This window comes from Pagrus major, chromosome 8 (assembly GCF_040436345.1).
Source record: "Pagrus major chromosome 8, Pma_NU_1.0".
Lineage (NCBI taxonomy): Eukaryota > Metazoa > Chordata > Actinopteri > Spariformes > Sparidae > Pagrus > Pagrus major.
In genome coordinates this window covers 5,468,689-5,494,907 of record NC_133222.1, presented here as the reverse complement: position 1 = coordinate 5,494,907, position 26,219 = coordinate 5,468,689, and the positions used below count along the sequence as shown (strand labels likewise).

The following is a 26,219-nucleotide window of genomic DNA, read 5'->3' as shown; positions in this document are numbered from 1 at the left end:
GTGAGAAAGGTTCCCTGACAGGCTAAACCCAGAATGTGGCAGTTATATTGTTGGAGCTAAACTAACACGATGCTCAGAAGGAAAGAGTCGACTCGGGAGTTGCAGCTTGAATCTCGTCTTTGTGTTTTTATGTATGAGATTACATTGTACTGTCACATTGTTATTGCAGAGACAAAGGATCTGGCTGCAGTCTTCTTTGTGCTACATCTGTCATGCTCTATTGATCAGAGGCAAGTCTTGACTATCTCCCTGAACAAGATCTTTTTCTTTTTCTCTGTTTGTATGCATTTTAAGGTAAACTCTGTCTTTCTTGTACAAACAAACCTGCTCACACACTACATAATGAGAGGTTGATCTGTGCTTAGCCCTATATGTGCCTCCAGCTCTACACTATACAATACAATCTGATGCCACCAGAACAACTGACCTCCTTTTTTAGAAAAGTGACAAATTTTCTGTTGCTAAGGATGTTTTAAACTGTTGAGGCTAAGATTGTCAGGGGGCTTATAAGGCTGTATGATAACAGTTTGGCGATAAGTAGGTTAAACCCCCATAAATGGTCTAGTCTAGGCTTTGTAATATCATTAGCCATGCTGATGGGCTCTGGAGATGTCCCTTAAGAGCCCTGTCTGTGATCTGTTAGACTTTTCACAGCGAGAATGTTGCTTTAGATAAAACTGGATCGGGCAAGCAGACTGTCATTCTTCACAGTCGTGAGTCCAGTTTCATACAGCAGAATGGATGGCTGCGAGGACCCGACCTGAAGATCAGGGATCACACATTCTCCAATTATTTCATTCAAAGGTTGTCATCCATTCATGACAAGATGAAGTTTGGCATAGTCTAAGTGTTTATGTTGTGCCACTTCAGACTCGATCGAAGAATCGATCGATTTGAGCTTTCAATTTCAGTCAAAGTCGGAAGCAGGGTCGGTGATTCCCCCAGTGTTTTTCCTCTCCACCACTGCTTACTTGCTCCTGTCTGAAGGGGGGAAAAAAAGCACTTCAAAGATGATACAGTACAGGTAACTTACCAGTAGCCAGCAGCTGCACCTCCAGACACCTGTCCTGTGTGCACGAATACAATCAACCAACTTGTACCAGTGTCAACTGTAGATGTTGGGTTTATTTTCTTTTTCAGAGATTCATTTCATTTTGTTTGAGGCTTTACTCGGGACAGATTTGAGAAACAGAACTTTTGAAACAAACAGAATTTCTATCTTTTGTTGTTCACTGTTGAATCCCCCGTGAACTCTGTAATCTTTAGTTCTAGTGAATATTATTTGAACTTGCCTAAACCTAACCTGAAAAAAGCCTCTGTGATAAAGTGAAGCTGCTGTTGTATAATACCCCTATCTTCTGAAAGAAGTTGGAAAATGTAAATGAGAGTTGTCATGGGGTATAAAACTGATCTTTACAAATCCAGATGCCATAGTTTGACAATAGCGTAGCCGTCAGTGCTGAAAACAAAAATGGTTCAATTGAAAATGAATTGGTTCAAATATTCCCTGTGCTTGTGTTCAGTTTTTTGGAAAGAGGTGCTGCTGAAAAAGCTAGTAGTAAAATCCCATCATCATGTGAGCATGTTGAAATATAATATACATTAACCGTCACAGTCTTTCTGTACTCATGTCTAGAGTAGAGGTGTAATGATTCTTCAAATCCACGAATCATTTGAAAAACTGGGGGGGTCATCTATACTTCCCATAGGTTTCAATGTGTTCTATAACCATTTGATGGCAGTGTTGAGCCCCACACCGCTATAGTTCCCTCAGCACCTGTTTATGCAACTGCCAACCATGCATACTGTACACAGAATATGTGATTTTACAGTGAGAATCCACCCAATTGCTATGGTAGCAGTGTTGTGTTGTTGTGTGACTAACTCTGAAGTGGCGAGTCTCAAGATGAAAGTACTCACGGTCATACTGTGTGTTGTCAGAACTTCCACTTTTGTGAGAGATGCACTTGCCTGGCGGGCACTTTTTGGGAAGAGTTTTCTTTTATTACTCAACCTACACACGTCAGTAAAGCGAACTGTAACTCTGATTTGTTTGAAACATGAAATGCTAAAGAAAGATTTACCTACATCCAATCAGGCGCTCTAACTTTACACTGACTACAAAAGGGGTAGGATAAATATTTGACAGCTTTTCCCACTGGTTGAGATTTTTATTTTTTAAATGTGCTGGTTGTGGTGTGAGCTTATGGAGTCAGCTGCATAACAGCATTAAATTCATTAGCTAACTTGTGACTGCTCCATTCTATATGCTGCCGCTCACTCTGTACTTCTTCACATGTATTCCCTCACAGATTTTACAAACAAATTGTGCACACAGCATTTTTGGATGGGTGCAAATCTATATAGGTGGGTTGTCCAGTTATAGTCTGTATAATGTAATGTGTTAATTGTTAATATACTACTGTATGTTGATAAAATGGCACCTGCGTGGTCATACATTCTCCTAAGAGTATTATCTATACACTGGAACTGTCTCTGCCTTCTGGTAGTTAGATGTTTTTGCCATTTCATTGCTGTTGAATAATGACACGAGCGCATGCTGGTGTGTGTTTGTGTCTGTGAGGGGGGCGTGTGTGTGTGTGTGTGTGTGTTTGTATGTGTATGCACTTCATCCTGCAAGTAATACATGTAGTACATTATGCATCCCATCTTTTAGTCATCTGATCTCTTTAGGGATGTGTTTTCCTCTTCTGTTAAACACAGATATCTTGATTGCCGTCTGACAACATATCACGTAACACACGATGTCACGATACCACAGGCATTGTTCGAAACATATTGCATCTCTGGTCTCTGCCATGTGGAAGAATGCCTTTGGGACTGAATAGAGGGATCTCTGTGGAAATTTACAGGAGTACAGATTTCCCTGAGAGGCCCGTATGCTCAACCCTCATCCATCACCTCCCACGGCAGATCTGTGTTAATCACACATCCGACCTGTTGTTCAAGGTTTATACTTTCTCCAAGCGTTTTGTCAGTAGTGTGTTTGAAAACCTCAGGCGTTGTCTTGTTGTATCGACCAGTTTGTTCTACCTAGGTATAGGTGTATATATGGTTTAATATGAGTGCTCTGCAGGAAGTAGTTATTTTATTGTTTCTAAATTCCCCAAATGAAACAATATTTTGCATTGCAGTGCTACTTACCGGCTCGACCTGCAAGTTGATTTGCAAGTTCATCTTCGTCTTTGCCTTCATAACGTTGCTGCGGGACGATTAGGTCTACACTGAACTAAATGAGCTCAGAATAAGCATGAGAGTGCAGCTCTTTCTACCAGTGAGCGCAGGTGTTCATATAGTCTGCTGTTCTTTCCAGTTAGGTGGATATGATCATTGGCGTGCTTGCTTTTGATTTTGCAAGCCTGCGAGAGGGAGGAGGTGGGGGTGGAGTTTGTTGATTATCAGATTAAATAATGGTGTTTTCCATTTGCATCATTTTATTGTGAAATTGCAGCTTTCTTTCATTTTGTAAGTTGTTAGAAAAACGCGTGTTATCATCTGTAGGCTGGTCGGTGGTGATGTTGGTTGACTGAATACACCAGCACAACTGCGGGGTCTTTTGTCTTTTTGTCATTTTCCCCGCAAGAGAAGAAGATAGAAAGGAGGAACTCCTTGCATCGAGCTACACCTTTTAAGATGCCGCTCACTAAGTGGATACCTTTTGAAAAGAGATGAATTGCAGCAGCCCAGCCCTGTGTATTGTGCCTGGCCTTTCATTTAGGCTGATCAATATTGATTGAGGAACAACACCTTGGACAGCTTGGGGAGAGTAGCAAAATGCTTCCAGTGGATTTGGATTACGTTGTAACAAGATACTCAATCAATAGTTGACAGCATGAAAATGCATCCATTACACTCCAAGAACAGTCAGGTTTTTGGTATAACTTTTCAAGTTAACAAAGGGAGAACATGGAATGATGTAAAGTGATGGGAATGACACGGCAGGTCCCCCTGTTAACAGCTGTCAAAATATTTATCTGTTCAATACCCACTGGCTAACTGATTAACTTCATTATCACTTTTCCCTCATCTAGTTTTTTATTCTTTTCTTCAAAATCGTACAACAAGAGACCTTCACCTTTATTCTACAGTAGCACTCTCAGGTGTACTTATGCTCTGTCTGAACCAGTTTCACTAATGTTCTCCTCTTACTGTGTAAGTACCTCTCTCATCCTCTTTACAGATGGAGGAGGGCAGTCGCAATGTGCGCCTAGGCACTCTCATTGCCCTCATGGTGGAGGAAGGGCAGGACTGGAAGCAGGTTGAGATCCCCCCTCCAGAGGCTCCAGCTCCATCTGCAGCTCCACCTGCTACGCAGGCAGCCGCTGCCCCGGTCGTGCCCCCGGCTGCTCCCTCTCCACCTCCTCCACCGAAACCAGCCACATCAGGACCGTGAGTGCAGCCCTCCAACTTTTATCAGCTGAAATCATACCTGTCTACTGTAAAGATTAATCAGATGACAGTGGATTTGCTGGCCATTCCTCTCAGCTGATTTATTACGTCTGTAAACGGTTTCCCAATGAGTTTTAGGTCTCAATCACTAGTTTCAAATCATTTTCAACACAGCATGATGCTCGGTTTGTAAATTAAGTTCCCATTTAAAGTAAAATAGACGATAAATCCGGATATGCGTTCGGCGTGTCCTTGGGTTCGTAGATCTAGTCAGGACATCCTCCTCAGATCCACCCTGTCGTTTAAATACGGTCACAACTGGCTCCAAAAAAACAAGATAGCCGTAACTTTAATGCCAAACTCAAGGCATCAGAACAGTAGTCAACTAACTGGGTGAGGTTACGGTGGCTTTATATGTGCTCTCCACTCAACTCCTGGCCTAATGTTGCCTTAATTGAGGGTCACGTCTTCTGGGCCACAGTGGTTGTCGACATCCAAACATACAATTTAGCCATCTTAACAGTATTTTGATTTATATGCTGTTTCAGCCCCAAAACTGATCATTTTGCCCCTGACTAAGCTTGATTTTGTTTATTTGTCAAGCTTAAAGTACACACAATGGGATTCAGTTCATTGTCATGATGTTGTTAAACCATGTGATTTCCAAATTAGCTAATACTAGTGTGTAGTGCAGTTTTAGCGCTAACATCAGGCCATGCTAGATAACAGATGATGATATATAAAACAATGTTGCTAAATTACTCTTCTAAAGGAGTTTGTTTGCTATAAATGGCTCTTTACAGTTTACAGAGCAAAACCTGTAACATATTACTTTGGGATAAGTGAAAACAGCTGTAGGCATTTCAAAACTGGTCAGATATATTATGATGTGTGTTTTGTGTTGGTTGTTGTGTAGATATTATGTATGGACAGCCAGTTCTCTCCTTGACCATCCTGATAGCAAAGCCAAATAATAAGTCTGGCATAGTTGGATAACAAAGTCCAATAGCATAAAGTTACAGGAAGGATGAAACTAATCCCTTTTTGGTCAGTATACAGCCATACTGCTGATGTCAGGTTTTGCAGCCTCTGCCACCATCTAAGACCCTGAATAAGACCATTTTTCTGTTAGCATTCCACAATGTGTGAGATCCTACCTGCCCCTGTTTACACAATAAATACACTTGGGGAAAACACGAGAGCTGCCAGAGACCAAACACGGCTTATTTGTTATGCAAACATTTTCTGCTGAACCCGTCCACATATTCAGATTTGCACCTTTGCTACATCAGCTCGACAGGGGTGAAAGATGAAACGTGGACGTGTTGTGCAGAAGGTGTAATTATTCGGTGATAGCGCCAGGAATGGGCTATATTAAGGCAGTCAGGCCAAGTAGAACTTAAACTGAGAAAAAAATGGTATCTGAGCTACACAATAGGTCCATTAGGGGTGTTGCGATTTTTATACTAAATCTAATATTGATGTAAATAAGCTTTCAGTTTCGATAATTGAGTTCAAAGGCAGTATTGCCAAAAAAAACCTCTTAGACCACAAAGCTAGCTAACCAGTGGTCTGTGCACCGGTGTACTTTCAGACACTTTTCCTGAAAGAAATAAAGTCAAGCTGCTGTTATATGCGTATAAAATCATGGATTTTGAGAAGCGTGACACCCCTATTTACCATTCGTTGTTACAGCATCCTATGATATCCTAAAGCCAGACTGAAATGCTCTTAATAACCTTTAGCTAGACCAGGTTTTGGTTCATTGAGAATTCGTCTCTCTAGGAATTCAGAAAAGATTGAATTTAGTCATTTCTGTTATTAAAACCATCAAGTTTTTTGTTTGGCTTTTAAAGCAATAGCATAACATTTGACCTAAAACTATTGTGAAATTGTGTGTCTCTTACCCTTGTCCAGGTTACGTCTGAGTCCAGCCGCAAGACACATACTGGACACCCATGGTTTAGACCCAGAATTGGCCACAGCCACTGGACCAAGAGGACTTATCACCAAGGAGTGAGTATGGATGAATGGGTTAGCTGTAGAAACCCCTTATATACTCCATGTGAGGTGTACTCTACTTAATACAAGCATGCACGATACAGAACCCTCATGCTTACATAACAAGCATGCAGAAAACAATGTCTTTGGGCCCAGTATGAGGTTATGACAAGCATAAGCAGAACTAATTGGTTATTCGGGATGGAAATAATTTGACAATTTTAATTTTTTTTTTAATGATACAGGGTCGTGGGATGATACATTTATTTACAAAGACACAAGTCTCACATTAAGCCACGATTTATTTCCTTTGTTTACACAGGAAGTGATGTGTTAGTGTAGGGGCTTGTTTAGCATTGTACCAGCCTTACGGGCTCAGATTGGACGGGTCCCCTTGTGGCCACTGTAACACTGCAGTATCTCTGAAGGAGAGAGATGTCAAACCGCTCAGGGCAGGTTATAGACACTGTGTAGGCAGTGTGAATAAGACAATACTAAATAAGTGAAAAATATGGTGATTCCAGTTATGTGGTGAATTTACACTACAGAGACCTGTGAACTCACACACACACACACACACACACACACTCACTCAGTCACTCACTCACAGCTCTAATGGCCGCCTGCCGTCAGTAGGGACCTGATTGAATGCTCTCGTTACCCACCTAACACCCTGCTGGGGAATCTCATTAAGTAACTTAGGTTGCCATAGCAACCCAGTCTCCGAGACTCACTGGTGCCCATAGAAACGCAGGCCATATGTTCAGGGGATGTATGTCTTAGACAGTGGAAGATAACTATATAAAGCTTCATAATCCAAGCATTGTAAAGAATAATAACTCAAAAAGGCTAATTTAAATTTATGAGTTATATATTTACACACACCCATCTTTTCCATCTCTATAACAGGTCTTTTTACCGTTGAGAAACCTTGTCTCATTTGCAGCATTATTTAACAAATTTACAATAGTGTTTTTTTCTCAGAAGTCCGGTGCCAGTAATGCACTACCTGCTGCCAACGGAAAATGACAAATCAAAAAATCAAAGACACCAATTTTCCTAAATAACAAGAAGGAACGACTTCTGTATAAGTTTCTGATTTGTGTGCCTCTCATTCCTTTGGTATTAAGCTGTAATAAGTCGTCAAGGTTAATGAACACGAGCATTCTCTGTGCTGTGTGGGTGTCAACATGTTTTCTAGGTTTTGAAGTTTAAATTGTTTAATTAGTAATGCAGTTTTAATTACATCGCAGTGATTTGATTTGGCATGATAATGATTCACTTACTGACACATTGGCAAGCTAATTAGCTCAGAAAGTCTTCGGGAAGGAGGGTTGATGCTGAAACTAAGCAGAGGAAGGTGCTGGAGGAAGTGAAAGACTCTGGATACAAATCGATTTAAGAAAAAAAAAAAAACACTATCCATGCTGAGAGGTCTGCTTTAATTAAATGATGTGTTGTTCCAAATAGTTTGCTGGCCAAGACGCAGACAAAAAGAACCACACAAAGCCTTACTTTTAAGGCTCCATCTAGCCTGGGATTGAAAGGTGTATTTTTGTGTGTCTGTGTGGCTTTTCCGTTGGGAGAAACAGTGTCTTTTAGGTTGTGATTACATCAGTTTCAAATGTGATTGCAAAAATTAAACTTCCCTTAAAGTTTAACCAATGACTCATCCATAGAAGTACAATAAGTTATGAGTTAGCTGTCTGTGATCTAGTGTGTTGTTAGCCAAAGCTTAAGGGTCTATTTAGTAGTCAATTGATGGCATTTTTAAATTGGTGTGGTGTTTAGTCTTCTCCTTTTAGCCAGTGTCTTTAGATTTTTCACATGTATTCATTTTTATACCACAGTATAGTTGAGCCTTGGTATAAAGGCTATTGCTGAAGTGTGTTGTGTTCTTGTTGGAAACCAAATCTCCTTGGAAAGAATAGTTTCATATAGGCTTAGCTCCTTCAAGAGAGGGCATTAAAGACCCGATCTCCGCTCCTTTGTCCTTTGGTACATCAGATAAGACTGAAACCAGGGAAAGGTACCCCTCCCATTCCACCCTCTGCTCTAGTGAGGCCCCTCTATAGTGGGCATGAATAACAGAGGTCACGCAACCCAGCGATGAGATCATGGCATGTTACATAACGCATAGCAAGGTTTAAATACAGATTTGGTACAAAGAAACACATTTCTATTACTGTTTTTTCTCTCCCTTTCATCAGTGTAATAAATAGAAAGTTAGCCAAGAGGCGAGACTAACACAGTAACAGGTACATGTTTCAATGAGTTTAACCTCCCCGTGAGCCGTACCACTAGTGTGTGTTTGTAGTTTTCTATAGCCCTTGTAAATGCAAGGAGAACGCTTCCATTTATGTGGAAATAATGAACCTTAAAATGCATGATGTATATCAATCTATTCTTTGATTAGTCTGAACCAATTTTATTTTATCTTTATAAGTTCCCTTAATAAGCATGAATTATTAAATGAGATAAGCAGGACACACAGTTTGAAACTTTAACAAGGAAGCCCATTTAAGCTGTCTGCGTCATGTAGTCAGTAGTAAGGGTAACTATTGTCTACAAGCAGCTGTTTTTGCTGTGCTTGTTAGTTTGAACTAAGTCTATCTTTAATGTAATTATTCAGTAGCTGAATATCAAAGTGCGATATGAATTATGACATAATCATCATTTATCTTTTTGCTTCATGCTGCATAGAAGGTCAGCATTGGAAAATGGCAAAACTCTCAAAAAAGGGTTGAATTGCAGTAGGGGCTGGCCCAACAGAAGAGTTTTAAGGACATGTTTGACCTTGACCAACAAAGGTATTCATTGACCAAGAGAGGTTATCTTGATCCCTGGCTTCCTGGCATGTTCAGTACAAGAGCTGCGCTTTAGCCAAAGTTATAATACATAATCAGAATACACATAGAACCTACAGTATGTAAAAAACCATACACACGGTAAGTTAGAGGTGAAACACAATTATACCCAAGGCTGTGTTTTTAAATTAAAGGACTGTTTGAAAGAATATTGGCATGTCAAAGTCAGCCATATTATCATAGTGTCAAGGCACATCTCCTTTCTGCAACACTTAGCCTGTGAAACTGCTGTTTATGCTGACTTCCTGAAGGGTGAAATGGTGATTTGGGCCCATTTTTCTTTCTTTGTCCTTTTTTTTCTTGTTACCACAGCTCAAATGTGCTGTATGTGTATACATGATGTTACTATTAAAGTCAACATCATCAGTCAGACCAGAGCACACTCCTCATTTATATTGGACTCAATTTCAGCCATGATGGGTTGTTCAAGTGTGGATGATAAAGGCATCCAATACATCAATCCCTTTGTTCTTCCCATCTTTGCCTGTCCTAGGTGGCAGTAGAAGACAAAGTTTGCTCATGTGTGTACATTTCGAGCTCATTTTATGTGTGGGTGTGTGTGTCTGTGTGTGTGTGTGTGTGCTGAGGTGCATGTGAGAGCTGCCTCAGACCCTTTTTAATATTCTACTCACCCTCTCCCAGTCTTTCACAGGCTCCTTTGCTTTGGTTGTCAGTAGGGGTGTAAATGGTCAGTGTGAATAGCACATGCCATCCAGCTACACAAAAGGTCTCTATGGCATCATCGCCAAGTGGCCACCGTGGGCTGCTGTTGACTTGACTTCCTGTTGAATTTATATGGGATATACCTAACACATTATCAGGCACAGCTAAGCATTTTGGATCCTTTTCCTTTTTACCTTCTTTCTTACTCTCATCATTAAATCTCATTTGCATCATCTTTTTGTTAAATTATGCACTCCATCCTCTTTTTTAAAAGCATTCAAATTTTTCCATGTGGTATAAAACCGTCTATGTGGTCCGCTCAGGTTAGTTGGGGGATTTCCAAGTTGCCTCCACAAACAAATACTTCCATCAGTGAGAGAAGGGGAGTGGGTGGGGGTAGCTAGTGTGCAAGAATAAATAAAAGGATGAAGCCCGGAGAGGGACGAGGAGAAAATAGCTGTGGGGCCCAGACTGTTCCCGCTACATGGTGAGGTCAGAGGCAGCTGGTCCAGACAAAAGACTGGATGTGTGTGGGTAGGTGGAACCCAGTGCACTGAGGTGGAACCAGAGAGCTCGAAGCAGGCGCACCTGATACCTGCCCCTCCCACCTCTTTTGCTGCTAAGACCAAAATGAATGGGTAGAAAATAAAAATCCAGGACAGATCTTTCATTAAATTGTGATTCCCTCTTTCTTTACATTTCTTTTTTTTCCTGTCTATCAATCGCAGAGCAAAGAAGCAGAGCAAACAGCAGTCTTATTTTTTTTACTATCTCTGTAAAAACAGCAGCAAAATGATGTACATGAAGTATTCTGCATGTGGAAAGTAGCACAAGAAAAGACCTCATACAGAGAAATGTCATATCTAACTGGCATTAGAGTAAGCCGTGGGATGAGTGGGGAATTCACAATCATCAGAGATGTAAATCTTTTAACCGTGCAGCACAACATTAGGTGTCTGTACCAAAAATTAATTAGTCTGTGCTATTTTTTTATAGTGCCTTAGGAAAATGATGCTGTATGAAAAGTAGGGAAGGATGATGAAGCCAGCATTTTGAATAAGCTTGTCCCTTGCTGCAGCTGACATCTGATCCTGCCTGGCCTTACCCTTATGGGGTTTGTTTATGACTAGCAAACGATTCTCATGACGCCCATCCACTAAAGGATAACCTGAAGTTACCTCTCTCCACACGTCTGACACAAATACAAACCAGACAAAACTAGCCGAGCGCTGCTTATAAGCTTTCCAAGCGGGAGCATATGGGTGAATAATGCATTATCGTACTGGCATAAGCTGTGCCAGTGTTGTTGCATACGCTTGTAATTTAATTCATAATAGTCAAAGCAAAATGAAGAAATGACAGCACTTTTCATGATTCAGTTTTTCACAGTAGAGAAAAATCAGGCCATCATGAATAAATACCGAAAATGAAGAAAAACATGATGAAAAGAAAAAAAGTTTTCCAGCAACTTGTAATAGCATAGTTCATCTGTTTGACAGGGTCATGCTGTGAATCACAGTTTACTAGTGCAATTCAACAAAGACGCACCCAAATTAAATAGAGACAAAACAAAAGAGTGCAGTTTGCAAAATATTTCAGAAGAAGCTGGGAACAGCTTTGTTGCCATATAAATGTTTGTGCTTCACTACAATATTACATCTGGGTTATGACACGTTGCGTATGTTTGAGATTTTGTTGTTTGGTTTTGAGTCATGTCTGGTTGCGGTGCCTTATTGGTTGTCCTTTATCCCACCTTTATCTCTGACCATATTACTCATTCTCCCACTCTGTCTCCATAATGGAAAAACCCAAGTGGCCTATTTAAAAGTAAAAGTTTATCTCTGTAGTGAACCCTGTTTACTCTGCGATGAAAAAGTGTGTAAAGTGTGCCAAGAATAGAGATCGAGAGTGAAGCCGGTGTCCAGTAATCATATGAAGTTTGTGTTGTTATATTTTATCAGACAGAAATGTAAAAATGATTGTTTTGTTTGTTTGATTTTACTTTAACAGAGATGCGTTGAATCTCCTGAAGATGTCTCCTGCTCCCAAAGCTGCCCCAGCCATGGCTGCTCCGGCTCCCCCGAGTCCTGTCCCCACCCCGGCAACTGCCCCTCCACCCCCAGGCAGCAGGCCCAACATACCTCCTCTTTCTATACCAGGGAAACCAGGAGCACCGGTGAGCACTCCTCACACTATTTATCACACACACTTACACACCATACCCTCTTTAATGTGGAAGAGCTAATACACAGAAGCTTAACAACCACCCATCTTCAAGCATTTGGCTTGTGTCAAAGCCCTGATGGGATGGACAAATGATCATCTTGAGTATTGAGCAAAAGCAGCCCTGATCTTTTCTGTCATCTTAAAAATATGTCAGCAGCCAAACTATCTGTCCAAATCTTCTTAATGTTACCACAGAAATAAGGAGGAAGCAGAGCTGGCTGACTAACAGGCCAACTCCTCTTGATGTAACCTGACCATTATATGGCTCAGTTTTGCTGACATTAGCTAGCTTAAGATGTGACTGGGTTAGGTTAGGGTTAGGGTTAGAGTCACGGTCACACGAGTAATGTGGACCATGTCGGTTTTGGGGACGGAATAAAACAAATCAGATACATTTTATTTATACAGTCCAAAATCACAATCATATTGCCTCAGTGGGCTTTACAATCTGCACAGCAAGCGACATCCTCTGTCCTTAGACCCTCGACTCGGGCGAGGATATGAAACACCCCCACACAGTCGGGGTATCGGCATATTCTAACCATCTTGTTAACTTGTTTTTCTTATCAAGATGGATGAAACTACCACATAGCACAGATAAGTTTAACAGGAAAGTTGAAAGAGTTTCTTTTAGTATGCCTGTGAAAGATTACCATCAGTCAAATTATATCTGTATTTCCAAATACTTCTTGATATTTCCCCCCTTCTTTTCACCGTATGATATTTTGGTCTACATGAGTATTTATGTTGTAAATTATGACCTATTGATGTCAACAACTGGGTCTATAAATAACCAGATGCTGACATTTTTGTTTTGTCCTAACCAATCATTAACTCATTGTAACAAGCTTGTCAATAGCGTCTTCACATTGTTAACGCCCTGCATTTATTGAGTGATTGATGGCAGCTGAGATATGACTATCACTCTTCTTGTCTCCCTGTCTTTCCCTGTTGTCTCTCTAAAATTGCCTTTTTTCCTCCTCATTCAATTATTAACCTCTCCTTCCCACTCGTCCTCCTCAGGGCACTTTCACAGAGATCCCGGCCTCAAACGTCCGCCGCGTTATTGCTCAAAGGCTAACGCAATCGAAGACCACCATCCCCCACGCGTACGCCTCGGTCGACTGTGACATGGCTGCCATCATGCACCTCCGCAAAGACTTGGCCCAAGGTAAAAACAGGAAACGCTGAGGGAGATGAGGCTATTCTTTACACGCACATGTTGGTATCATGTCCTTCAGTCTGACAGTAACATTTAGAAGGAAACTTTTCCATGAAGATGCAGATTTCAAGGTTTTCACATGACTGCTCGCTTGACAAAGAGGACAGTCATGTTACATGTCCTCTCAGTCAGGGTAGTCATGTACGTCATGTTCAAACCAACTTGCACACACACCTCACACAGATTTCGTTCTGTGATAAGGAGAAACCGATGTGTGTAGTTTTTCCTCGTGTCTAAGAATAACCCATCGTGTTGTGGGTGTATGAGAGTTCATTGGGTATGAAGTGGGTATAAATGAGTGAATCATAATTATTCGTTATGGTATCTCGGACACATCCATGTCCGACACTGATCAGATCTGCTATTTCTTCACACCACACTTTACAACACAAGACTGATCATATCTTGATAATACAGGCAGAGTTTGTCATACTCATAGAACTCTAATCTATAATTGCTCACTTTTGACAAACAGCGGTGGCTGAGTCTGCTTGCTTGAAATTGTTCGCTCCAGTTTGGAAAGCATATTGTGTCAGCAAGTTCGATGACAAAAAATCATAGGAATGGAAGCTGTTTTCATTTATAACAGTGAGGTTTTCATATAGTTGATACTTTGTGCTTACAGGACAGTAGAGTACTCTACCAGGGTAACCATTTATCTCTGGTTCAAAGTGTTTCAAATGGATTATTTCGGGTGCCGGCTCTTCAGTGCAACTTTTGCAATAAATGACAGTATTCAAGATGAAGGAAAAGTATTACAAGACTCTGGAAAAGGATTGTAAAGGCAATGTAAACTAGAGGAAAGGAGCTAGAAAGGTACATTTGTTGTGCAGTGTATGAATGGACTGTACCTGGTAGAGCTTGAATAATAAATACAATACTAAAAGGATCTAGCAGTATCTTTGACCAACATTTTGGCAAGCAGCTCTTTTATTTTCTGGGCCTTGGAGCCTTCTGTAGCAACTTCCCCAGTCAACTGTCAGCTAACCGCAGCTTCTTGTGCAAGACCCACCAGAATGTGTGAGTTAAAGGTGAACAAAGGTTAAGGGAAAGGGAACATCGTTCGTGCGTCACAACAGTCATTTTTTCAGCCGTTATGGATAAATAATCCATAACGGCTGCTTTTCAAGAATTCCTAAAATGTAATCTTTGCTTACTTTGGGCCATTTTCTGTGCTTTGTCAGTTTCCTATTTTTAAACTTAGTTCTACATGCCATCACGTAGTCGGCTGTATTTAGCTTGACAATGCCCAGCTGTCAAACAAACCGTAAATCTCTCCGGGTCCTGTCTCTGTGATGGAGGAAATGGGACGGCCATTCCAGACCTATTAGCGAGGTTGTGTGTGTACTGAGGGGATTCTCTCTGCCCGGTTGTTTTTGTGGACCCTCATTGTTCAGGAGCAGCGCGATTTCACGGTTAGCTCGTTAATCATCCCGCTCACAGCATTCATAACTGTCTGGTACTGCACTAATGGACACCAGTAAAAGTTGGCAGCAATGCCAGGCCTAGGCCGCTGGTGTCACACACAGGAGAGGAGTGGAGCAAATGGTCGGGACTGAGTCATCCAGAGAGGGACTTTTTCTGATCAGTTGGAGATATGAGATTTTTCTTGTGTAGGATCACTCACCGATCTTGACCACAATACATGCTCATTTTGCCATTTGTTGTCAGCCCTCATCTGTCTTTGGTCCTATCTATGCAGCTAGGAACACCTCTTATAGATGCCATCTCACAGCCTTAATCATGATTATAAGCAAAAATCTCCTGTGCTGATTCCTTCTAGACCTTGAACTGGACTCACAGACTGTTTCTTTTTGTCTTTTTCAGAACAAATCAAAGTGTCCGTTAATGATTTCATTATCAAGGCAGCTGCTGTTACACTTAAAGTAAGTATTGTTGAGAATCAACTCTATTGTTAATTTAACCTGTTCATCTTTGTTTATGCATCCCTGAAGAGTAAATACCTGTAATATACCACACGGTTATTCAGCTTATGTGTATAGAGGTATATGGTCTTTTAAGTCTTTAAAAGCAGCAGTCTGTGTTCTGACTGTGTATGATTTCTAAAGCAACATCATTTGGTCAATTAATACGGTATTCCTTCTGCAGCAAGGTTTCTCCGTTGTCCTCATTGCTGATTTATTCAAGTGGTGAGTCAACCACAGACCGTATGAAACACAGATACAGTCTCTGTGATGTAACAGATTCCCAATTTCTAAAGAGCTCTCAGTGAGCTTCAGCTGTTGCCATCTCTGCAAAGCCTGCTTGAGTTAGAAAGCTAGCGGCTAGCTGTCACTCAAAGCAGCCACACCCTATTCTACATAACTTTAAGCCATAATATAATTTAAATGAGCGAGTTATATATAAATGTACTCCCAGGGCAGTTGTAATATCCAGGGAAATTAGTTATAGAGACCAAAACCGTTTTTGTACCATGCAGTTAACATGTTTTTTATTGCTGTAAAGTTGCATTTGGGATACTAAATATAGATTAGACTAGATTAGTTTAAGAAAGAGACAAAATCACAGATATTACTTTTTACAGCATTTTAATTTGTTTTGATTCCCATAATAAATGCAGCAAAGAAAGAAAAGTACTGACTGATGATGATTTGAGGAATGTATGAGAAGTATGGATGTTAACAGATGCAGTTCTCTGGTTCATTTAGATATTCTAGCGTGTAATGTCTCAGCAGCAATAAGAACGTCTTATCATCGACTTTATCACTTAACGTGGAATATTCTGTGCTTCACTATGTAAATGTGTTGGCCCTGAGCGTTAAAACATGTGCCAGACATCATGGGAGCTCATCATTGCATCATGCAGTCTGTAGGAAGATATTGATGAAACGCAAGCAACAGCTGAGAAAACCTGGCTGTTGGGTGCATGTGTTACAGTAAATGTGAGGAATGTGGAACAAAAACGGGTACATTCCCACATAATGTGAGTGTAAAATGCTCAAGCACCACATGTCTCTCTCTCATGTTTTTTTGCTGTTAGTACAATGTCACACATGGTCAAAATGCCCCTCTGGATTGGGTCCTGCCCCAAACAGCGATATGTGTTTCACTTGTGTAACATCTGTAACCTGGAAAAAGCAACTGTACTTTCCGCTGAGTTGACCTTTATACAGCAGGACGTAGGTGTTGAGGCCAAATTTGGTTTTACCTTTTTAACCATCTGGTGGGCGTGTTTCACTGTACCTTTAGTACACTGATTAAACTTCAACTGGAATTCAAAATGGATGTTTTTTTATTAAAAAAAACTACAATATTACAATTTATTTTGTTGTTAAATCTGTTCAAATCTGTTTTTAGATTTGCTTGCCTGATAGCAAGCGTATACATTCACCACAAAATCGATGAACGTTTTTTTGAATGTTATCATAATTGATTACTATAAACGCCACAGGTCATATTATACACATTTTAAGTTTTGTATCAGCCTCTCCACACCCATGAGCTCCATGGAAGCACCATGTAACCAAAGCAGGAAGGTTTTTTTATCTCTCATCGTCTTGTGGTTTGTCCCTCTTGATATCGGTCAGAACCTGGGCTGACCTCTGATGTTTTGTCCTAGGAAATGCCAGAGGTGAATGTGACCTGGTCTGACGATGGGCCCCGTGCACTTGATTCAATCCACATTTCAATCGCAGTGGCGACCGACAAGGGCCTCATCACCCCCATCATCAAGGATGCTGCAAGCAAAGGGGTCCAGGAGATCTCGACTAATGTTCAGGTAAAACATCACAGGGGTAAGAGGAATTAAAAACAAGAACACATTGTAAACCGTTATGTTATGTTATATGTTATGAGGTAATCTTGTTGTCAGAGCTGTCTTTTAATGCCTTTTAGCAGGAGTATTTTTCTTACGCTTTCTTTGCTTTTGGTAGATTATAACTCGAAGCTGCGGGGGCGTTCAGTGTATCACAGTTTTGCTGTTGATTTGTGAGAATAGATAAGGCAGTTGAAACTTGACTGCAGTCCAGCTGTATGGGAAAACACATTCTCCAGGCATCTGTAGAGTTTTACTCACCTTCTGGCTGGATGCATTGCATACAAACAAGTTTTTTTTATTCCTGTTCTCAGTGTAGCAATAGCAGCTTGATATCAACTGGATAGATCTGTAGATAACCGATTATATTTGGGATATTTTTTATTTTTGGGTTGTTAGGTTGCAGGTCTCAGCTGTCACTGGCCACAGATGGAAAACAAAGCAACAATGGTCAGCTCTCTCCCCTGCTCTCAGTCAGCAGCTGGGGACAGCCGTTTATTCACAAACGCATAAATGTGTTCTGAAAACCTGATATGCGTGTACAGACACGCACTCTCCTTCTCCTTAAAAACACAGACAAACACACAGATCACATGGATGAATTTCTCAAGATGAGGGTGATTAATGAAGTTTCTCTCACCAGCAGTGACCTGGTGTATACACCTAAATGTTGAGGGCACATGCAGTATGTTTAAGTGAAGATATGATGTCTGATGTTAACATCCAATTCTCAACAAACATGGGAGACCCTTGACTGTTTCAATTAAATGTAAAACATTGTCAGTAGTGCTGTAGACTTAACCCTAATGACAATAAATCAGCCGGTTGACACAGTGTTGACATCACATTTCAGGCCCAGTGGCAGTAATAGTAGTGATGATAGTAATAGTGGCAGCTGTAATGTAGTTGCAGTGACAGTGGCTGAAGTAGTATTGGCATGGTTGTATTTGTAGTCGTGACAGTACCAATTTCAACTTGGCAGGAGTGAGAGTGTGCGTGGTAGTTTTTGGGGAATACACACAGTTTGTCTGTGAGTGTCACTGAGAGATGTTGAGGGAGGGAGTGAGTGGCTGTGTAATTAGGTTTCAGACATACTTCTGCTCAGATTTCAGCGTTTATGACTGTGCTGTAATGGCATTAATCCATGCAAGCAAACAGATCTTGTGATGTAGATGTGATTGCCTCAGCCCGTGACAATAGTGCTATACTGTATGTGTTCGCAAAGCTAGCTGTGAATACGGTGCTTTAGTGCTAACGGAAATGATGCGTTGTTCATGAAGCACATCATTAAAGTTCGACACACATCGCCCCAATTTACATATTTGTTTCTCATCGACCCTTTTTTGGATGCGTTCATTGTGTTAATGCATTTTTTGCACATAGCAGAGCCTCATTATGGGGTGCATTCATATAGCTCGGAAGACGGAAGTCAGAGCTGGAAATGATTTCACAGCAGAGTCGACCACGTTACAGTGAAACAGCTTGGAATACCAGTTAGCAATTGTTCATCATTGTCAGCAATACCAGTTGATGGCAATGATTAAAAACATCAAAGCAACATGTCCACAGATACAGTTTGTTAGTACACTGTGTAAGACTGATTTAATGAGACACAAATACAACAGAAGTGCTAATAAATATTATATTCTACAGCTTTCCTCAGCTGTTTATAAGCGGTTTAGCCATCTTGGATTTTGAGGTTGAGGTTGGTGAGGTGAGTCCGACTTTCAGTTGAAATTGCAGACTGGGAACTCGGAAATTCCGACTTCCCAGTTTAAGCAGAACCAATAGAACAAGTTTTTTGTCTCATTCATAATATAATATACTTATCATACAACTAGTGTGACCTTTAACACACAGTCTATTATGCATATTCAGATAACATAAATTAAACATACAACCCAATACAAAAACACAAAGCAATGCTTACTGCATGCACATAGAGTGGCCAATTATGGTGTTATATCACATATTACAATACAGTAGAGAAGATCTTTTAACAATTGAATCTTGAATCTGTCAAACCTCTCTCATTTATTTGTTACGTGTTCCTTCTCACTTGCTGTGTTTGAACTTTAGATTGGAATTGCTGTGATATTGTATACCGTAATGACGATGCTGGATTGTGATAAAATTGCTGTGAATTAAAATATATTCGGTGTGTCAGGGGAAGCAAAATGCATATGTAAGTGAAGAGCAAATTATTTTGGTTATTATCCTCATCTGCCATATTTTTGTAATGCAGTGGAATATTAATTTTGCCCTTTATGGTAAGCCTCAGAGGAAAATATGGTTATGGAAAATAAAAAGTGGAGTGGAAACACTTTTGATGACCTCTAGTTCAAAACTGTAATATCAAGCGATTAAATCACAGCATGAAAACCTTACATAAACACATCAAAACAACATCTGATATGGTTGATAAGGGCTAAAACATTTCAGTCCACTTGAGCCTTCAAAATGCGGTTTGCCGCCCACTGCTCCTCATAGTTCTGCTGCAGCCTTGAGTCAAATCTACATTTGCAAGTCTTTATTGGTCTCAGATTAAAATCAACATGTGGTTTGAATGAAGCACAGAGAGGTCGCTGCTGGCTATTGATGTGATGGAGTGGAACATCGGACAGCTTTTGTATTTAATGCTCTTATCTCGAATGTGCCCACCATATCCCACTGTGTCTCATGAACCAGTGAGTCACTCTTGACTTTCTGTCTTAGTTGTGTCACTGCATTAACCTTTACACTTCATTTCCATTTGAATAAAGTTCAATTTTGAATGAAGACCTGGTGGCTAACCAGCATTCTCAACCTGACTGAGAGAAATGGCTTTTTAACAGCTTGTTATTCCAGGAAGGTCTGTAGTTTAACTTGACTTGTATTTAATCAGTGGTACAACTGCGTACGTTTAGAGAGTCACAGGAATGCCTCTTGGTGAAGGTCTGTCCGATGCACACAATCGCCCACGAGGGACCATCAACGTACTTTGTTCTATATCGACAGATACGCTGTGTTTTCTCCGAGGTTGTCGCTCTCACTCATGCGCTGATAGAACCTGGCTTCAGTAATGTGTTAGTTTTCCCCACAAGATGTCTCATCTTCCCCTCTGGGTGTTGTCAATTCCCTTTCTTCATTTTAACAATGCACAGTCTGATAGTTTCCATTTATCTCAAGGCTGGCTTTTGGACATTTAATTATTTTTCTTCGACATGGTGTTGGAAAATTAACCCCTGTGGTCTGTCACCAAAAGGTCTGAATGGTATAAATCTGTGTCTGAAAGGCTTTCAACACTTTAGGAGAATTGCTCTGCTTAAGGACAACTTTTGTCTAAAGCAGAAGTCTTTTGCGGCTTGTTGACCAGTTTCTGTGGTGAATCCGATAGACGCATTGGTCCCTGTCAGTACAACAGAACTTACACAATATTGTAGCATTAATTTAATGGTGTCTAGCTTTTGGCCAGGATGCTAACAGCATAGCTCCAGCTGGCATTGTTGGATAGTCAGCCACTTGGTTGACCCACCAGATTGAAATATCTCAACAACTATAGTATGTATTGCCCTGAAATAAAGTACAGATATTCATGGTCATCTGAGGATGAATTCTACCAAATTGGATCATCCCCTGACTTTACCTGTAGCGACAAGTTTTTCATTTAACCTGATAAATATCTCATCGTCTACTTTATGGATGAGCATAACATTTTATAACGGCCTTCATGACACAGCGAGGATGAATCTTTGCTGATCCCCTGACTTTTCCATTAGAAATACACCCTGAGCTCAGGTGTATTTCTAATGATTTGGATATTTGCTTCCTTCTGTCTTATGTATATGGCACACACTGACATGAAGCTCTAGAGATTGATTGACATGTAATGTTTCCACAGGCACTGGCCCGGAAGGCTCGAGATGGGAAACTTCTTCCAGAGGAGTACCAGGGAGGCTCATTCAGGTAAACATCATCTCTTGAGCAAAAGAAAAATCTGTATGGGAAGTTAGAAAATGATCAAACTTTATGTTGCCCGTCCTCTTCAATCTTCACTATTTAGTACAACTCAATTATATTAATTCAATAAACTGACTTTTGGTATGTGGGAGCAGTGGCCCTGTCATTTCTAACACTTAATTCTGTTTCACAATTTCCTGCGTAGCTCAGAGATAAGATAGTCATCATAAATTTCCGCTATTATGACCTGAATCCGGTTCCACAGATAGTCAATACATTATGCATATTCTACATTTCATTGGTGCCTGAACTGAATGTGGTCTTGGGCGACAAGCGCCATCAGTTACTGCGCCATCAATTGCAGAAAAGTGGAAGGGAGGCTTTTCAACTCATTAGAATTAATGGTGTCATTTAGACATAAATGGGGTTTCTGTGTCAGGCAGGAGCGATGAATTCCTATGGAGATGCAGCCCTCTTTGTCCTCCTGAGGATATATGTGTACGCCCTTCCTCTATTCATTTTTCCATCCCCCTGAGCTATAATTCTCATTAAGGCGAGCCTGAAACTGCCCTCGGGTCAGCCTTGCTCACCATACAGAACATTTAGGGAGACATGTGGATGGTGAGTGCTGCTGTGTTAATCTTTACTGATCAGTGTTCTCTTTTGTAAGATAAGATGTTCACAATTCACTATCTCATTTTTTATTCACTCGCTCTTAAGATGTAATGTTCTCTTTTGCTTCAAGGAGCCGGTTATAGAACCACAATTATGTCCACTTTGTTAATTTTTATGCATTTTCTGACCCCTGCTGAGCTTCAACTAATGATGTAATATGTGTACTGTTTCCCCTTCCTCTCTCCCTTCTCTCTTTCTCTCAACACCAGTATATCCAACCTGGGGATGTTTGGTATCAGTGGCTTCAGCGCTGTGATCAACCCTCCTCAGGCGTGCATCCTCGCCGTCGGGACCTCCAGGGCCGAGCTGCGACTGTGCGAGGACGACCAGACCCTGCGCACCCAGCAGCTGATGACAGTTACGCTGTCCAGTGACGGACGGCTGGTGGATGACGAATTAGCCTCGCGGTTTCTCGACAAATTCCGTGCCAACTTAGAACAACCGCAACGCATGGCCCTTGCCTGAGGAAGACAAAGTGAAATAGCTGTGGGGAAGGGACTTAGAGGAAGCAAGAACCACCTGCATGACAAAGCCTGACTCGTGCTTTCACAAGCAAAGAGCTCTTAGAAAAGTTGATTCCTGTTCTTGTGCTTGGATTAAGGCGTACAAAGTAGGCTTGTACATAGTATAAACTGCTGTTTGTGGCTTGCTTCTGACAATAATCAGCAGGCTTTGTGATGGAGGAGTTAAAATTGGCTTCTGCTAGAGTGGTTGAGGATTCTCGCAGCAAGACAAGACAGAAGTTGCATGGCAGGGTGCATCCCACACACTGTAATAGGGGAGGTTGTTCCATCACACAAGTGTTGTATATATAAAATGGTTATTCTAGTTCTATTTTTCAGTCCCAGTGTATCAAATCTGTGTCACTATTAATACACATCCAAACAATTCTGTAAAAAAAAAAAACCCCATATGTTCATTTGTCAAAGATATTTATTATTGAACATCGAGGGAAATCCTGTTTCGAGACAAACCATTTCCTGTTGTTACAAATTGAAACAGACTTAACTTAACTCATTGTTCATGTTAATATGTTTTAACTTATTTCATAGCTTGTGACAAACCTGAAAACGAATCTTGCAACTGTAAAAAATTAAAAATGGCCATTTAGTTCTTGGTTTCCTTCGATGCCAATAAAACACATTGTTTAACATTGACCTGTCTGCTGCGCCTCATTAAAACGTCTCTCCGCCTTCATGATGTTGCACAGCTACCAGGGAGACTGCAGATGTGTGTGTGTCTGCTCCTATTTAATTAGAATCTAAAGAGATTACATAATATTATTTCATAGAAGCCAATTAAGATAATTTGCTGGGCTGAGTATACAGGTCAGCCTCTGCTGGCAGATGTTTATCTTCGCTGTAACACGGGCAGAACAGCTGTTTACATATGTATCAGCACCAGTCGGGCAGAGCTTATCCTAGATATGCATGAGCAGGGGTATTGTTTCTATTTTAGATGAAGGAGGGAGCTGCTGGAATGGGGAATGTTGTGATTTTTAGACTTTCTCTGAAACTTAGATTTCCATTTTTTACACATGCTGATACGAGGCAGCATCTACAATGAGAATATTGCTGCTCTTAAAGCAGTTTGACAAGTCTCGAACTTGAATTCCAGGCTCTGCTTTGTGTGTGGCGTTCACTTGGCTTTCTACATTTTTAACTCTGAATGTAAATTACCTCAAGTGAGTTGTGGATTATGCAGGTAGCAATGAACTAGAGTCGGTGGAATGGAATTAATATTCAAGCTGTTACGGCCAGCGCTGTGGAGAAAACCAACGTCTGAAAGCGACTCCGATAACGGCTCTTGAACTGCAGCTCTTTCACACTCTCAACCAACCACTTTTGAATGACTTTGGATCGAGGACAGGCGTTATGTGGTTGCTGCGGTATCAGATAGATATCTATGCATTCTGCGGTAACAGGCAATTGGCAAAGCCCAGCCGTTTTCTACAGTACGCTCAGTGTTCGGCTCAACACACATACGGCTTCCACGGTGGTAGTTGCCACGGTGATGGAAGGTCCGCTCAAATAAACGTGAGGAGAGGACAAAGACAGTGGCCTTTAACATTTAAGCGAAAGTCATAGTCACCGTACAGCAACGTGGAGGAGGGTCGGTGATGTGCACGTGTAGCTTTGTAGCTTCTGTCATTTCTTTTTTTATATATATTTGAAAGTCATTCACTCACAGTATATATGTTATTCCAGCACATTGGAGACCATTTGCTATCATCTGGCATCATCTCTCAGCTTCAGCCAGGCTAATCCCTTTCTTTTGCTTATCTCTGAATGTAAATGTCTTATTTCTGAGTGAGCAGTGCTCATAGCATTATATCTGTATGTACGACCTCACCAGCTGCTGGAAGGAGATACAGTGGCTTCAAGGATCGGTCTGAGATCAATCATGTCAAATGCAGAAATTGACGCAGCTGCCTACGTCGGCAAAACCAACCTGCAAGCTGCCATCAAAGCACGTATTTTTAAAAAATCACACCCTAAAACGGCAGGAAGTGAGCACAAATGTGTGTGTAGAGTACTTTTTGTTTTTTTAACACCCATAGATGAGAGAACTGTCACACCACAGGCACACTGACAGGAAAGCGGTGTTAAAATGCTCAGAGCAAGTGATAACTGCATGTACATTTCCCTAGAAATGATCATTAGGTGTCTTGTGTTCTTGTGCAGCCATACCTCCTGGCATAAAGAGATGAAGCCTCCTTGTGTCATTGGTATGCAATATACCAAATATGTATAACAAAGCAGACTATTCTGGTTCTTGATGCAATAATGCCCTTAGTTGGTATTGTATGTCGAGATGGTGAAATCATGTTCCTTTATTAGGACTTGCTGCTATGTCACATTTTGCTATCAGCTTGACAACTGCTGCTGGAACTGTGAAGCAGAGCAGTTGAACAATGCCCCTCCAAATATCAGCTCTGCAAAATGCACCAAAACAGATGCTGACATTTCCTAGGCTTTCCTGCCACCAGCCTGACATTTACTGCTCTGACTGCCACCCGCCAATCTCTGCCCAGAAATCTCGTTATGTGTAACAGCTGGATAAGAGAGCCGCCAGACAGGAGGAATCTGATTTGTTCCCACTGAGGTTTTGATGAACTGTGCGCAGGGTCTTGAAGATTGCGCTCGGGCTCGGGGCTGGCTTGTAGGTCAGACTCATGGACACACAGCATGGTGCAGAGTGATGGAGGCAGTTGCCATGGTGACCAAAGCCAGTGTGCCGAGTGTGCACTTCTGTTGTGCCGATATTTGGACGTCCTTCAGATGCGTCGCGTGGTGAATGCTTTGGTCCAAATAGCAGGAGTGGTGACTGACTAAACATCCAATGAGGGCCGGGAAGCACTTCTTGATTGAGGAAAGATAAATCACACAGGGTGGGTGTGTGGTGCAGTTCCCCCAGTCCGCAACCCCACCCTTTTCCTAAGCCGCCGTCCAGCCCCTCCCAGTTCTCGTGAGCTTTATCAAAGCGTGGAACCATTTATGTTTTATCAGTCCAGAGGCTTTCAAATGAAATCAAATGGATTTTTAATGAATTTCACTGTCTAGTGAGGTAGTGTTTTTTGAGGATAAAATAAGGCTACCTAATGAATTATTTTTAGTTGAACCATTTTAGTCTCTATCCCTGACTCTTTCTCTGGTCTCGCACACACAGACAGACACATATTTCCCTGTGTGAACAGGCTTTGTGAATGATCAGCAGGGTTGGTGAGAGGCTTGCTCTCATCCACATTATCTCACGCTCAAGTTTGTTCAACCATTGTTGACAGGATTTCCTCTGCTCTCCCCGTTTTCCCTTACCACCAGCACTTCTCTATTCAGTCGTCTTTTAACTGGGATGCAGACTCTGCTGGCAAAGCCTGCTGCGAAATTACCACCTCATACTTCCACTTCCTTCTTCTGTATGCGCTGGTATACTACATTTAGACCTTCATGCCTTTTCTCAGAAAGCTTTCCATCGCAGCTTCACTCGGTGCATCCTGTTTCAAAGGAAGTACATGCAAACTAACCAGAAACGGTGTGGCATCCGTAAACATTTCACCTGTGAGATTACCGCGGCTTATCATCACCGTTCTGACCGAGAGTACGGCCCACATTGGGGATGACACAGGACATTCCAGATGGCTATGCAGTACTCTGTGACACTCACTATCCAAACACGCCCGCTCGGCTGTCCCAGCACCCAAACACCAAGCGAGGCCCTCGCTTTGTTGTCATTGCACAAAGCCTGGCCTTTTGAAGCACTCCACTCATGCTCCCGTGACGCCAGGATAGTTCATTCAGGCAGAGCTCATCTATGGGCCAACAAGGACACACTCCTGACAACCTCTCTCACCTCCTCAGAGACCTCCAGCACAAGTAGATGGATTTCTGATCGCATCTCAGTAGTTTCAGCAAGCAGGAAGTCAGACAGGAAGTTAAACTGT

General features: G+C 41.4%; 1 protein-coding gene across 1 annotated transcript in view; it reads left to right on the top strand.

Moving 5' to 3' along the window:
- pdhx (pyruvate dehydrogenase complex component X) overlaps nucleotides 1-22,935 on the top strand; it is a 32,249-nt gene extending 9,314 nt beyond the window's left edge. The window contains exons 4-11 of the mRNA XM_073472820.1: nucleotides 4,202-4,410; nucleotides 6,328-6,426; nucleotides 11,952-12,117; nucleotides 13,191-13,338; nucleotides 15,217-15,275; nucleotides 16,970-17,128; nucleotides 21,045-21,109; nucleotides 21,988-22,935. Coding sequence (XP_073328921.1) covers nucleotides 4,202-4,410; nucleotides 6,328-6,426; nucleotides 11,952-12,117; nucleotides 13,191-13,338; nucleotides 15,217-15,275; nucleotides 16,970-17,128; nucleotides 21,045-21,109; nucleotides 21,988-22,243 — 1,161 coding nt within the window. The 3' untranslated portion in view covers nucleotides 22,244-22,935. The remainder of the gene's footprint in view (nucleotides 1-4,201; nucleotides 4,411-6,327; nucleotides 6,427-11,951; nucleotides 12,118-13,190; nucleotides 13,339-15,216; nucleotides 15,276-16,969; nucleotides 17,129-21,044; nucleotides 21,110-21,987) is intronic.
- Nucleotides 22,936-26,219: the final 3,284 nt, after the last annotated feature.